At 42.7% G+C, this 16592-nt stretch overlaps 1 protein-coding gene across 1 annotated transcript in view; it reads left to right on the forward strand.

The window, feature by feature from the left end:
• The window catches only part of LOC141218920 (uncharacterized), a 46791-nt gene extending 33083 nt beyond the window's left edge, over positions 1-13708 (forward strand). Inside the window, exon 7 of the mRNA XM_073665974.1 lies at positions 11238-13708. Within this exon, the coding sequence (XP_073522075.1) occupies positions 11238-12931 (1694 nt within the window). The 3' untranslated portion in view covers positions 12932-13708. The remainder of the gene's footprint in view (positions 1-11237) is intronic.
• Positions 13709-16592: the final 2884 nt, after the last annotated feature.

A 16592-nucleotide genomic window follows, 5' to 3' on the forward strand; every position in this document is an offset into this window, starting at 1 on the left:
AAAAGTCCAAAACTGTGAGATGTCTTGCAGAGGGATGCAGCAGTCTTGAAATTTCCAAACTTTTGAAGTATGATCACAGAACAATCAAAGTTTCATGGCAAATAGCCAACAGGGTCACAAGAAGCAAAAAAAAAAAAGGTGCAAAATAACTGCCCATGAATTGAGGAAAATCAAGCGTGAAGCTGCCAAGATGCCATTCGCCACAAGTTTTGCCATATTTCAGAGCTGCAACGTTACTGGAGTATCAAAAAGCACAAGGTGTGCGATACTCAGGGACATGGCCAAGGTAAGGAAGGCTGAAAAACAACCACCTTTGAACAAGAAACATAAAATAAAACGTCAAGAATGGGCCAAGAAATATCTTAAGACTGATTTTTCAAAGGTTTTATGGACTGATGAAATGAGAGTGACTCTTGATGGGCCAGATGGATGGGCCAGAGGCTGGATCAGTAAAGGGCAGAGAGCTCCACTCCGACTCAGACGCCAGCATGGTGGAGGTGGGGTACTGGTATGGGCTGGTATCATCAAAGATGAACTTGTGGGACCTTTTCGGGTTGAGGGTGGAGTGAAGCTCAACTCCCAGACCTACTGCCAGTTTCTGGAAGACAACTTCTTCAAGCAGTGGAACAGGAAGAAGTCGATATCGTTCAAGAAAAAGATGATTTTCATGCAGGACAATGCTCCATCACATGCATCCAACTACTCCACAGCGTGGCTGGCCAGTAAAGGTCTAAAAGAAGAAAAAATAATGACATGGCCCCCTTGTTCACCTGATCTGAACCCCATAGAGAACCTGTGGTCCATCATAAAATGTGAGATCTACATCGAGGGAAAACAGTACACCTCTCGGAACAGTGTCTGGGAGGCTGTGGTGGCTGCTGCACGCAATGTTGATCGAAAACAGATCAAGTAACTGACAGAATCTATGGATGGAGGCTGCTGAGTGTCATCATAAAGAAAGGTGGCTATATTCATCACTAATTATTTTTGTTTTTGCATGTCAGAAATGTTTATTTCTAAATTTTGTACACTGATATTGGTTTACCTGGTGAAAATAAACAAGTGAGATGGGATTATATTTGGTTTTTATTAAGTTGCCTAATAATTCTGTACAGTAATAGTTACCTACACAAACAGATATCCTCCTAAAATAGCCAAATCTAAAAAAAAAAACCACTTCAACTTCCAAAAATATTAAGCTTGGATATTTATGAGTCTTTTGGGTTGATTGAGAACATAGTTGTTGATCAATAATAAAAATAATCCTCTAAAATACAACTTGCCTAATAATTCTGCACACAGTTTAGATAAATCTGCTCATATGGTCCCTGCAAGACCAGGTCCAGTCTTTATGACCAAACCTCGCTATTATGACCGACAACATTTGCCCAAAATTTTGAAAATGTAGAAATTTTCAAGCTTTGAATCCTTGTGCCCTTAAATCGGAGAGTTAAAATCACAAAATAGTTAATAAATAACATTTTCCACATGTCTAATTTACATCAGCTCGATTTTTGAAGCTAAATCTTTTTTTCTGTTAGGGAGCTATAAGGGTTAAAAGTTAACCAAGTTCTAATTTTTCCACCAAAATTTACAAAACCATTTTTTAGGGACCACATCACATTTGAAGTCACTTTGAGGGGTCTATATGAAAGGAAATACCCAAAAGTGACACCATTCTAAAAACTGCACCCCTCAAGGTGCTCAAAACCACATACAAGAAGTTTATTAACCCTTCACATGCTTCACAGGAACTGAAGCAATGTGGAAGGAAAAAATGAACATTTAACTTTTCTTGATAAAATGCTTACTTCGGACGCAATTTTTTTATTTTCACAAGGGTAACAAGAAAAAATGGACCACAAAATTTGTTGTGCAATTTATCCTAAGCATGCCGATACTCCATATGTGGGGAAAACCACTGTTTGGGTGCACTTCAGAGCTCAGAAGGTAAGGCGTACAATTTACTTTGGTGCAAAATTGGCTGGAATCGAGAGCGGACGCCATGTTCCGTTTGGAGAGTCCCTGATGTGCCTAAACACTGGAAACACCCCACAAACCACAAGTGACCTCCTTTTGGAAACTAGACCCCTCAAAGAATCTATCTATATGTGGGGTGAGCACCTTGAACCGCCAGGTGCTTCACAGAAGTTTATAACGTAGAGCCGTGAAAATGAATCAAATTTTTTTCCTACAAAAATTTACTTTTAGCTCCAATTTTTTTATTTTCACGAGGGTACCAGGAGAAAATGGACCATTGAGTATGCTGATACCCCATATGTGGGGTAAAACTACGGTTTGGGCGCACAGTAGGGTTCGGAAGGGAAGGAGCACTGTTTGACTTTTTGAATGCAAAAATGGCTGTAATCGAGAGCATAAGTCATTTTGCGTTTGGAGAGCCCCTGGTGTGCCTTTTTGACGGTGTTCGCCAAATGGAATAAATAACGTGACAGTTTTATAGAGCGGGTCGTTCCGGATGTGGCGATACCAATTATGTGTACGTTTTTTGTTTAATTGCAAACGCTGCATTTTGAGTGGCGAAATGGATTTTAGTGATTTGTGTGCATTTTTTTGTGTTTTTTTTTTCACTGGTCTCATACACTGCAGTACTCCTGTACTGCTGTGTATGAGACCTATCAGTGAGTCATTGACTGCACCTGTGAGATCCAGCTTACTGCTGGATCTCACAGGCCACCGTACGCTGGGATCATCACATGATCTCAGGGTACCCTGGTAACCATCGAGACCAATGATTCACATCGCGGGGGTCCGATGGTTACTAAGGGGATCTTGCGACCCCCTTGTAACCACTTAAATAGCGCTGTCACGATTGACAGCGGTATTTAAAGGGTTAATCGGCATCTAAACTGGCCGGGGCTGATACTACAGGATGTCAGCTGTCGTAGACCTGCACCGCTATAAACTTATGTCTCAGTGCAGTGAAAGAGCGGCACTGAGTCATAAGTACCCTTAACTTCCGCCGTAAAAATGTGTTACAGCTGTTGTTAAGGGTTAAACCAAATAACTTCAAACAGAATCGTGATAAAGTATACAAAAAACATTACACCTGTGCCATGATATATCTCTAAGCTGTGCCTGGCTGATGGCTGTAATATACAGTACAGACCAAAAGTTTGGACACACCTTCTCATTTAAAGATTTTTCTATATTTTCATGACTATGAAAATTGTACATTCACACTGAAGGCATCAAAACTATGAATTAACACATGGAATTATATACTTAACAAAAAAGTGTGAAACAACTGAAAATATGTCTTATATTCTAGGTTCTTCAAAGTAGCCACCTTTTGCTTTGATGACTGCTTTGCACACTCTTGGCATTCTCTTGATGAGCTTGTCGGCCCTTTTGCCTTCACTCTGCGTTCCAGCTCATCCCAAACCATCTCGATTGGGTTCAGGTCTGGTGACTGTAGAGGCCAGGTCATCTGGTGTAGCACCCCATCACTCTCCTTCTTGGCCAAAAAGCCCTTACACAGCCTGGAGGTGTGTTTGGGGTCATTGTCCTGTTGAAAAATAAATGATGGTCCAACTAAACGCAAACGGGATGGAATAGCATGCCGCTGCAAGATGCTGTGGTAGCCATGCTGGTTCAGTATGCTTTCAATTTTGAATAAATCCCCAACACTGTCACCAGCAAAGCACCCCCACACCATCACACCTCCTCCTCCATGCTTCAAGGTGGGAACCAGGCATGTAGAGTCCATCCGTTCACCTTTTCTGCGCTGCACAAAGACACGGTGGTTGGAACCAAAGATCTCAAATTTGGACTCATCAGACCAAAGCACAGATTTCCACTGGTCTAATGTCCATTCCTTGCGTTCTTTAGCTCAAACAAGTCTCTTCTGCTCGTTGCCTGTCCTTAGCAGTGGTTTCCTAGCAGCTATTTTACCATGAAGGCCTGCTGCACAAAGTCTCCTCTTAACAGTTGTTGCAGAAATGTGTCTGCTGCTAGAACTCTGTGTGGCATTGACCTGGTCTCTAATCTGAGCTGCTGTTAACCTGCGATTTCTGAGGCTGGTGACTTGGATAAACTTATCCTCAGAAGCAGAGGTGACTGTTGGTCTTCCTTTCCTGGAGCGGTCCTCATGTGAGCCAGTTTCTTTGTAGCGCTTGATGGTGTTTGCAACTGCACTTGGGGACACTTTCAAAGTTTTCCCAATTTTTCGCACTGACTTACCTTCATTTCTTAAAGTAATGATGGCCACTCGTTTTTCTTTACTTAGCTGCTTTTTTCTTGCCATAATACAAATTCTAACAGTCTATTCAGTAGGACTATCAGCTGTGTATCCACCTGACTTCTGCACAACACAACTGATGGTCCCAACCCCATTTATAAGGCAAGAAATCCCACTTATTAAACCTGACAGGGCACACCTGTGAAGTGAAAACCATTTCCGGTGACTACCTCTTGAAGCTCATCAAGAGAATGCCAAGAGTGTGCAAAGCAGTCATCAAAGCAAAAGGTGGCTACTTTGAAGAACCTAGAATATAAGACATATTTTCAGTTGTTTCACACATTTTTGTTAAGTAGATAATTCCACATGTGTTAATTCATAGTTTTGATGCCTTCAGTGTGAATGTACAATTTTCATAGTCATGAAAATACAGAAAAATCTTTAAATGAGAAGGTGTGTCCAAACTTTTGGTCTGTACTGTACATTTATTCACGCCTGCAGGAGATGTATTGGAATTGCTCTAGCCCTGAATTCATGGATTCAATCCACGTCATAAATTATATTATATTATCGATCCTAAGGAATTCAGATACAATCTCTCCTGAAATGGGAAGCACTAATACTTTCTTTACTCTTCTGGTCAGGACTCATAGTAGCTCCAACGGTCCACCATAAATGAGTGCAACTCTGGTTTAGTGTTAGAGTTCTCCCCCAAAACATACATTCTTGTTGGGGATATAACGTGTTTTTTTTTTTTATTTTCCTATCACCCATGACAGCACCACAACAAGAGAGGGGATCTGCCCTTCAAGAACAGGAAACCTACAGAATAAAAGGGTGGTGCCTCTCCACCACCTCAGTTGGTTCCCTGTCCTTGAGGGGGAATCTTGTTAAAATGACGGCAGAAGAAAGAAGAGAGGATTATTCCCACACCTGGGCCAGTCGGTTTGTAACAGGGCACAGTCTCTGCTGTGGCCTGCATCAGGAAGCGCCGCGGTGGGTCCAAGGGGGCCTGTTCTGTCAGACGGGCGTGAGCAGCAGCCGCACCATTAGCTTTGATGGCCTGGCGGCCACGCATCCCGTTTGCGCAGGCGCAGTACACTACCCAGGAAATCGCGCCCTAAGACGCACACTGGTAAAAAGGAAAAAGAAGTAGCGGAGACCAATGTCTTCTAGCATGTTTCCGGCTACCGTCTTGTACCAGGCTGCACATATGCAGGGCGCGCTAGAAAGCTGTGCCCTGATGACGAGCTTGCCAGAGGAGCGGAGCAGTTGTCCCTGAACTGTAGCTGGTCCCCCATTTGAAATGGGGTCTGACCGCAGTATGAGTGTGGAACAGCAGCAGGCAGTCGCTTGAGCCTCCAGAAAGGAACAGTCTTGTGACTTGGTCCAGCCTCCGAATTTTGTACAGCTGGCGGTGAGTGATCTTCGTGAATGTTCACCTTGTTTATGGGGCCCTTTCTTTGTTATGGTTACTAGGAAAGGCTTAAGGAAGTTAGCGCAAAACTCAAAAATGGGTGAGTGTGCGCTCTGTAAGACCTCATCTGTTGCTTAAATTTGACTTCAGGACGGAAGCTGGACCTCTAGGCTAAAGTTAGCCACATGTCTGGGCTGCACAGAGTCTCATGATCGGGCTTCAGAGTTTACCACAAAAATGAGGATCAATTTGCTCAGTAAATGTTAAAGTAACACTCAGAGGTTTGGACTGTTGTCCTCCAGTCTGTTTACTCCATCCATAGGACGGCACATTGTGTTAATACAGGACATGGTTTCTGTGAAGGTCTGTTGTCCAGCTGCGTCTCATCAGTTGGCTCCTTCGGGTGGGGCAAGTCTGACAATTGAGAATTATCACCCAAAGTAAAGGTTTATCCTTCATTCAGATGGATTACTCTTTTAATGAAAATCTGAGCGCCTAATAGCGCTTCATAGTGTCTCATAGCACTTCACAATGCCGCATAGCGCTTCATAGCACATCATAGTGCCTCATGGCACATCATAGCATAGCACTTCATTTGCGCTTCACAGTGCCTCATAGCGCATCATAGTGCTGCATAGCGCCTCATAGTGCTTCATAGTGCCTCGTGGCACATCATAGCATAGTGTATCATAGTGTTTCATGGCTCTTCATAGTGCCTCATGGCACTTCATAGTGCTTTATAGCGCCTCATGGCTTTTCATAGCGCCTCATGGCTCTTCATAGCGCCTCATGGCATATCATAGCGCCGCATAGCATATCATAACATATCATAGTGCCTCATAGCATATAATAGTGCCTCAAGACACATCATAGTGCCTCATGGTGCCTAATAGTGCATTCATAGTGCCTCATAGCACCTGTTAGTACCTCATAGTGCCTCATAGCGCTTCACAGTGCCTGTTAGTACCTCACGGTGCTTCATAGTGCCCCTGTGCCTTGTAGTGCCTCGTTGCCTCATAGCTCATAGTCCCTCATTGTAAAGGTACTGGTTGCACAACTAAGTTTATGTCTGACAAAACCAAGTTCAGCCACTGTTAACTGTGCATGGCAAGCTTATAGAATTCAAGGGGAAAAATATTCTAGCCTCTATTTGAGACAGAGGGTGGCAGTATTCCTGGCTGATGCTCAGCTGACTCAGTGGAATGCTGGTTGGATGATGTCTTGGGAAAGGCAGGTGACAATAAGAGCGCTTCCTTAGTTTTGCAGGTCAATAATAAACCTTGTAGGGTTTCACTCTCAAAGGTAGGAGGCATCGCATAGTGCTCATACAGCCATTCTGGGTTTGGTCCAAACAAGTGCAGTTTTATTTCTTTTACAGGTTGCACGGAAGTCATAAATATAATATTTCTGGCCTTGTACAAGCGCTGACTAAATAGGACAGACCCTGACTACTCATATACAGCTCAGCTAGCCCAGCTTGATCAAACAAAACAGCATTTATCCAGGGCAACCACTGATGCTTGCATACTCCGCTCAGGTGGAGCCTGGCCTGTATCTCTGTTTAGTTCCAAGACACATATAGTCTGCTCTGCTTTTCAGCAGTCTGACTAAGTTGAATGCCTAGCCTGCTCTGGTGCTTAGCTCTTCAGGCGCCCTAATCAAGACCTGTAGCTATTATTTAACCCAGCTCTACCTGGGTTTACTACAACCGGAAAGGGCTGTACAGATTCTTGAGAGTTAGATCATTTGAAATTGACTCTATAAGATCTGCTATTAAATCTGTAGTGCCAGATTGCTATATAGTAGTCTAGCAGTTAAAGAAGGTATACAATCAGGTTCCAATTCACATGAAACATCAAATTTCCTGAGGATCCTGGCATAAAATGAGGATTTAGGCTTTCAGTTTGTGTCCTTCCCTTCAGATGTCAATGAGCCTTAAGGCTTTATCGAGACTTATAGTAGTTAGGACAACTCTCATATTGAAGGAAGAGGCATTGGCAATAGGTTACCTCAACTATTTTGGGATTATGGGCAGATCCATTGAGTGCTGCAGAACTCACTGGGCAGTGAGCCAGAGTTGTGGTCTCCCAAGGGAGAATAAGGAGTCCTGTTAAATGTCAAAATTAATAAGCAGTCTGACCACAACTCTAAACAAGGCAATATTGCTGTTAATAACTCTAATCTCCTACATTCCATAAGTAGCATGGTCACAGGTATATACCCGTGTGTTGCCTCTAAAGATCCGGTTCCTCTAACCTAAAGAAGCTTTAGGCAGTATATAAGAAAGCTCCATTCATCTATACATGGTCACCATGTAAAGATCTTGTCATACAACAGAGGAGCTTTAGCTTACATAAACCAGTATAGAGGAACTCGGCCAAGATCTCTAATGACACTGTCTAATCAGTTCGGATGGCGAAGTCTCACCTTTTATCTTTAACAGCACCTCATATAAAGGGGAAGAGAATTAAAAGTGGACATTTTGAGCTGTATACAGCTGAAACAGTGTCCAACCTTCAATGAAGTATGGAATTTGAAAGTGAGCTTTGGATCTAGGCCCATTTCCAGTCCAAAGATGGCACTCTGGGATCTGAATCCAGTGCTTACGGCTCTAACAAGCCTTCGCTTGAACACATGGATTCAAGGTCTTCACATTAAAGACTATTATCCCGGTGGCTCTGACTTGAGCATGGTAAGTTAGTGACATTCAAGCTTTTGTCGGTTAATCCTCTATTTATACAGATCCTAGAATATAGGCTGGTTCTGGAACCAGCCTATCTTCCCAAGATGGCTTCCAATTTCCAAAGAAATCAGGAAATTGTGCACCGGATGTCCCCATCAAGCAATATGTAAGGTTGTGATTCAGTCTTCACCTTGCACCTTCTAAAGACACTATAGGCTTGATCTGGAATCTTCTGCTGTCCTTTCCTTTAGGAAAAGGGTTCTACAGGCTGTGGTCCCACCCTAACGTTAAAGTTTCTCTGTAAATCTCTCGTTGTGGTGCTGTCATGGGTGATAGGATAACACTAAATTACTTACTGGTAATTTGTTTTTCCTGAGCCTATGACCGCATCCTTATATTCCCTTTCGTCACTGGTAGAGGATGATCACTTCATTTCCTTCGTGGTGTTTGATTCACGCGGTGTGTAGGAGGAAAAATCATGGGGTATATAACTATTAAGTAGTGTCCTCTCATACTCTGTAAACAACTGAGATGGTGGAGACATGCCGCCCTTTTATTCTGTAGGTTTCCTGTCCTTGAAGGGTGGATTCCCTCTCTCGTTGTGGGGCTGTCATGGGCTCAGGAAAATCACATTACCGGTAAGTAATTAGTGAGACACATACTCCAATTACCCGAGAGAGGTTTCACCACTAGTTACTCTTTTTTTTTTTCAATAGATGTGTTATTGCCTATTGTCAGGAAAACTTGCCGGCCGGTGGGTGCCGCTCTCTGGCGCCCTCTGACCTCTCAGGTCAGTCAAGGTACTGCACCTAGAGTAAGTAGTGCCAGGAAGCCGCCACCAGCGGGGGAAGACACTGTGGGGTGTTATCCCTTACACGTCACCAATCCGTGACGCCACAATACAGGCACAACTCTCTGGCGCCCCCTCGCCTCTCAGGTCAGTCAAGGTACTGCACTTAGAGCGAGTGGTCGCCGGAGAAGCTGTCCTGTAGCCCACTGGGTATTTGAAGCCCTCTGCAGTGAGGGCGGTATATATATATTTCGCTGGCTGCGCCAGTAATATATATCCACACCTCCGACCGTCACTGCCAGCCTTCCTCAAATCCCCCAGATGGTATGCTGCCACCAGTTCTGGTTTGATACAGCCCGGTGTCAATGGACTTGTATCGGGTCAGGAACCAACCTGGTAGCGTTTATGGCTTCAGGGAGGAGAACGATTACAGAACAAAAGAAACAGAACTATTAAATTTTATATTTGATCCAAAAGGGAGGCAGTGTTTAGGAAAAATATATACATAAGGATGTTACAAAGGGGGCATTAAAATACATAAGCAGATACATAAAATAAAACAAGATAAAGAGTGAAAATTACTTACACTACACGATCACGGAGACGATTCAGTATAGTGGGAGGGGAGGTTCTCCAGATTGCTGTTATTGAACAGGACCCTTTGCGTATAATTCGTATTCCCCCCAGCAATGAGTGCTTCTGTCTTCCCCCTAGATTACTTTATACCTAAGGAGAGACCTGGCCACACGCCCCTTGCGGTGACATCATGTGGGCCGGTCTTCAGCCTGTAGATTTTTATTAGAAATGCTGACTTTTGCGATAACTCATCACCCGTTAATCGCAGAAGCTCTCAACATACGCCATATTTTCCCTCATGATTTTATCTTTCTTTTGATATCACGTATCCCAGAGCTGCAGTCTACTATTCGGGTGTTTTTGCGCTGCAGCTCCCTGATTGTGATTACAGCCATGGAAAAATACCTGCATATTCTGGGGCTGTTTTGGTCACTACCCATTTGGGTCTCGTTATTGTCGGACCTATGGAGCTCATATTATTTCATAACTAATATCGGAGTCAGTGAGTCTGCAAATTCCCCTTTGAAGCTCGGGGAAGACCCTTCACAGTTACACACAAATTAGGGAAATCTGCATTTTAAGTACCTCCTGCGTCTTTCAGGGACAAGAGGCCTGCTTCCTAACGAAGTTTTCACACTTCTTCCCTGGCCGTGTGTGAATAACTATTTATCAGTCGTGCATTAATTGGGGCTTTTGTGCTGAGCGGAAAGGGAATAAGGGAGGGGGTTGAACATGTGTGTCACGCAGATGGAGGGACATTTTCCTGATATTAATATTTTATAATATTCCTGACACCTATAGTCAAAGTTTTGCCCATCATCCTTTAATCCCTCTACTTGGTTCAGGACTTACACCGAGGCCCCTAGGCTTGGACTACGGTGTTGCCTGCTGTTCTGTGGAGTTTGATGACAAGAAGAATTGTCAGGTAGCTGAGTCAGAACCAGGAGGGTAGAGAAGATACAAAATCAGAAGACACAAGAGTAGTCGGTAAACGGTCTGGGATCACAAGAAAAAACAAAATACACAAGCCGAAAGCTGAGTACAGAGGACTGAACCAGAGGAGAACAAGGCTGTATCTAAGAGCTTCCGGTAATATGCTTTGAGATTTAGTAGGGTGTGGTGCTTTCTGTTTGGGTTAAGTAAGGAGCTTATTTGACTTTGGAAGAGCAGATTTTTCTGGGTTGGTTCATGGAAGCCATGTTGCTTTTCAAGAGCCTAAGAGCCACTAATGATGTGGAAACCTTTTGTTTTTCCATTGAAAGATGATGGACCTGAGTGAGGGCTTGCTTTTTGTGAGATGAATAGAAGGTTTTATTGGTATCATTTTTGTCTACATATCATTGTTTGGATTTTTATTCCATATTTGGGAGGCAGAATGAACAAACAGTTGAAAACCACGCTCTACTGGTTCATGCTATGAGGTTTTCTATTAGACTGTGCACTGTCATTGTCTTGGTGAATATTCATTATTTTTATATAACTTGCCATTCCTACCGATACTTTAAGTAAAAATGTTCAAAAATATAAATTTCAAGAATATTTTATTCAAAAATAATATTTTTTTTTTACTTAGCAGATGACTGTGCCAGGAGATCAGAGGGACAGCTGACATCCTCAATTTTCAAATCAGATGATCTTGATATCCCACAGGATATAATTGAAGTGAATCCCATTACTCCAGATATACCATCATCCCTTCACAGCAAAGATCTGTCTCATCCTTTGAAACAGGTCCTAACTTTTGATTCATTACAGACTACTAAGGAAAATCAAAGTCACAAAATAAGCATTAAAAAACGAACTACTCCTAAAGCTAAGAAGCCATTTTCACTGTCAGAATATGGAAATAGCTTTCTCCTCGAAAAATCTTTTCTTAAACATCAAAAAATTCACACAGCAGAGAAAATATTTTCTTGTTTCAAGTGTAGGAAATGTTTTAACCAGAAATCAAATCTTGTTAGTCACCAGAGAACTCACACAGGGGAGAAGCCTTTTTCATGTTCAAAATGTGCAAAATTTTTTAACTGGAAATGGAGTCTTGTTCTACACCAGAGAACTCACACAGGGAAGATGCCTTTTTCATGTTCAGAATGTGGGAAATGTTTTAACCAGAAATCAAATTTTGTTAAGCACCAGAGAACTCACACAGGGGAAAAGCCTTTTTCCTGTTCAGAATGTGGAAAATGTTTTACACAGAAATCACATCTTGTTATACATCAGAGAACTCACACAGGGGAGAAGCCTTTTTCATGTTCAGAATGTGGGAAATGTTTTAACCGGAAATGGAGACTTGTTATACACCAGAGAACTCACACAGGGGAGAAGCCTTTTTCATGTTCAGAATGTGGGAAATGTTTTAACCGGAAATGGAGACTTGTTACACACCAAAGAACTCACACAGGGGAGAAGCTTTTTTCATGTTCAGAATGTGGGAAATGTTTTAACCAGAAATCAAATCTTGTTAGTCACCAGAGAACTCACACAGGGGAGAAGCCTTTTTCATGTTCAAAATGTGCGAAATGTTTTAACTGGAAATGGAGTCTTGTTCTACACCAGAGAACTCACACAGGGAAGATGCCTTTTTCATGTTCAGAATGTGGGAAATGTTTTAACCAGAGATCAAATTTTGTTAAGCACCAGAGAACTCACACGGGGGAAAAGCCTTTTTCATGTTCAGAATGTGGGAAATGTTTTAACCAGAAATCAGATGTGGTTAAGCACCAGCGAACTCACACAGGCGAAAAGCCTTTTTCCTGTTCAGAATGTGGAAAATGTTTTACACAGAAATCAACTCTTGTTATACATCAGAGAACTCACAAAGGGGAGAAGCCTTTTTCATGTTCAGAATGTGAAAAATGTTTTAGCCGGAAGTGGAGACTTGTTATACACCAGAGAACTCACACAGGGAAAATGCCTTTATCCTGTTCAGAATGTGGGAAATCTTTTAACCAGAAATCAATTCTTGTTACACATCAAAGAACTCACACAGGAGAGAAACCTTTCTCATGTTCAGAATGTGGGAAATGTTTTGCGACTACATCAAATCTTTTTAGTCACCAGAGAACTCACACAGGGGATAAGCCTTTTTCATGTTCAGAATGTGGGAAATGTTTTACAGAGAAGTCAAGTCTTATCAAACATCAGAGAATTCACACAGGGGAGAAGCCTTTTTCATGTTCAGTATGTGGGAAATGTTTTAACCAGAAAGCGCATCTTGATAGACATCAGAGAAGTCACAAAGGAGAGAAGCCTTTTTTATATTCTTAATGTGGAAAAAGTTTTACTTGGAAAGACACACTTTTAGCAAGAAAAAAACTTGCTAATAAATGAGTGCGTCCTATAGACTGGAGGTAGCTTCCTATGACTGAGAACAATGAGACAATGTCCTTTCTGATCAGTGAGAGAACTGCTCTCTCGTCCGGCCCCACAGTTATCTAACTGATTGGTGCAGAGCAGGAAAGTAAGGTACCGGGACCTGCACAGAGGCTGCACATCCTTAGTGAGCAGCTGAAGAACCTTCCACCTGACTAGCTTAAAGACCTTTGAGATCATGTAACACTGTTTTACATATTTTCAAAAATTGTCAGGTTCAGTTATGAAATGAGCCCTTTCTTAATGATTTTCACTTCCTGAATTCAAATTGCATGATAAAAAATTTTAGTTGTCTCTTGTTTCTATATCAAAGAGTTTTCCTTTTGTTGCTGCTTATTTATTTTTACTTTTATGCGTTATATATTATTAATGCATAAAAGTATCAGTACTTTGAAATATTATTTTTTGTAAATATACAGATGCTGAATATTTTATGACAGTTTTCTGATATTTATTTAGAGGAAACTTAGCAACAATTTGGATAACTAAAACATGTCTAAACACTATTGCGAATTATAAACAGTTGCAGAAATTGCTCTACAAAAATTAGTCCTCATTCAATGACAGCTCTTTTTTGCTTGTTTCTTGTACTCCTGCATCGGCTCATCTCTTACAATTGTGCAGCAGTAATCTGCAAGGATTGATGCATTCATTTTTCCTTGATATCTTTTCTCCATAGCCACAATATCTTGGTTAAATCTCTCACTGTGCTCGTCGTTCACTTCTCCTCCTTGTCCTACAACAAATGAAGAAATTCCTCATCTTGAAGAAGCTTACGAATCTGAGGTCCAATAAAGACGACTCCTTTTATCTTTGCTTCACTTAAAATTGGAAATTTATCGATGAGATGCATGAATGCTTTTACATTTTTATCCATTGCCTTTAGAAAGTGCTTCAACAGGCCCAACTTGCTAAGATTTTGTTACCACCATTACCTAGGTGGATCAACAACTTCTGGATGCAGGACAGTTTTACTCCCTTGCTGAAGTGAATGTCAGAGAGGCCGGTCTCTTTTATTGTAGTGATATTTTTTGCGCGACTATCCCACTTACACAGAAAGCAGCAATACTTTTGTGTATCCGCCATGTAGACTAAGTAGGTGGGCAACCACCTTAACGGCATGCGAGAACAAGCAGATGGAGAAGCTCCTGTCGAGCATCTAGCTATTTATCAAATATAGGACCCGACGATCATCCTGAAAATAGCTATCTACCGGATAACTTTGCTCCAGGGAAAAACAAAATAACCAGGAAAAGCCACAGAAAGACAGCGGGAGAAGCAGGCTTTCAGCTCCAAAATGACACCACGCTTGACATGCTGGAGACAGATGGAGGAGGGAAGTGGTGGCCAGGCTGGAGCAATTTGCCCGCACACAAATACAGGTCTCAGCAGATGACAGTGACCTTATAGCAGCTACCCCGCACCTGTGCATGGCCTCCAGAGCAGAGAAGTTGGATGAGGGGGAGATGGGAGAGGGATCCAGATTGATGGAGGGTCGAAAACTGCATGTGACAGAGTACTCGCTGCCCCACGGTCTAATTTGTGCCATTGGGACATACAGGTACCTGAGGAACCTACTTTAAAAGATGTTTTCATGGCAGAGGTACATGGAGAGGATTTACAATCTGCTTTGAATGTACATTTTGGTGGTCTTAAAGCGCACCTGTCAACAGGATTGTGCTTAGTAAACCACATACACTGTAAGGTGGGCGCTGTTATAGTGAGTAAAATGATACCTTTGTTAATGAAATCCATCCAGCATTTTTTTTTATAATCTTTACTTTCATTTATGACATAATGATATGCATGTGCTCTCATTATGTATTCATGTATGCCTATCTCTGCCTTGTGACAGGTCACTGTGCTTTCAGTGACCTGCCTACTATTTTACATACTGACTGTGTAATTTGTGTCACAAAGTGAAATTTACATTCCCCAAAATGGCCGCGGCGGCCAGCGTATGCGCAGTAGCATCTCTTGTTTGCCAAGAAATGCTACTGTGCATGCCAGGGCGCCATTTTGCTTTTGGAAAAATAATTTGGGTGCAGCAATATGGCACCGCACATGCGCAGTAGCATCTCTCAGCTACCGAGAAATGCTACTGCGGAAGAGCGGGGGCCATATTGCTGCAGGAAAATTTATTTTTCCTCTAGCAAAATGTTTTCGGGTACTGTCTGCAAATTGAGTTTTTGGTTCTGGCTTATATCCTAAGTTATGTGATAAGGCTCGTTAAAGGGTCACTATTGACTTTTAGAATTGCTACTTCCTGCAGGTGGCACTCGAGTTCTGGTCCTCTTCCTCTCTGAAGAGACAATTTGCACAGTCAGTACGTAAAATAGTAGGCAGATCACTGAAAGTACAGTGACCTGTCACAAGGCAGAGATAGGCATACATTAATAGGTAATGAGAGCACATGCATATCATTATGTCAGAAATGAAAGTAAAGATTATAAAAGAACCGCTGGACGGATTTCATCAACTGTATTCAGTATAACGGCACCCACCTGACAGTGTATGTGGTTTACTAAGCACAATCCTGCTGACAAGTGCTCTTTAAAGATGAGATAGCAGGTATACAACACAAACTGCAGAAAATAGAGCAGGGGCAGAGTCAGCGCCATTGAAGATCAGATTGCCTATAGAAGCAATGAGAGCAGCTTTACAGCACAGCAAATATCAGCACTTCTGGCGAAAACAGATGACCTTGAAATAGATCCAGGCTCAGTAATATACCACTTATTGGTGTGCCTAAAAAACTAGAAGGCTCTTCTCCTACTGAATTCTTTGACAACTTGCTGAAATTAATAATAGGGCTTGAAACCTTAACCCACCCCTATAGGCTGTAGAATGAGTTCATAGTGTACCTGTAGCGCCCCGAGGGTTCGGTTGCTACAGGGGTATTGCCCCTCAACCAGAGGTGTGATATTCCACTCCCAGGTAAGGATGGAGTGTGGACCAGGGCTCAGTTAGCTGCATACACACACTCACCCCATTTCCGGGGGACAGCTCGACGGTGCTCCCATTTATGCAGGCACAACTGACCATGTCCCTGGCTGGAGTGGGGAGGGGGGAGAGAACCCAGTGATGTAGGAGCAGAAGGGGAAGGTTTCTGGAGCATAGTAAGGAGCTCATTGGGTGCAGGTCACCTGAGCTGAGACACAGAGAAGCAGATAAAAGGTGGGAGCCATCTTAGTCAGGAAATAAGAAGTCGAGTCGGCTCAGCCTGAGCTCAGCTCCACGAAGCAGGCCTAGAGAGAAGGCCGGGGCCAGAGAGGAGAAGAGAAGAAGGAGAAGAGACAGAGGAGTAGAAAGGCTCCAGAAACAAGAAGGCAGAAGGGACCCTAAGAGAGCAGAACGGACAGCAACCGTTGCAAACCCGCGTTATATCAGGTGAAGGGTCAGGCTGTGGAAGTGTACCGGATTCCCAAGTTGGTGGAGGTAAATCATCCCTCAGCCAAGAACCGGAGATCGTGATCATTTATTGGTGCGACCCCCCGCCAAACCTGCTAGAAAGGCACCATATAGGATAGCGGGAAGCGGAGGCTAACGCTTACCC

This window comes from Phyllobates terribilis, unplaced genomic scaffold (genome assembly GCF_046119375.1).
Source record: "Phyllobates terribilis strain yellow unplaced genomic scaffold, ASM4611937v1 Scaffold_251__1_contigs__length_2838608, whole genome shotgun sequence".
NCBI lineage: Eukaryota > Metazoa > Chordata > Amphibia > Anura > Dendrobatidae > Phyllobates > Phyllobates terribilis.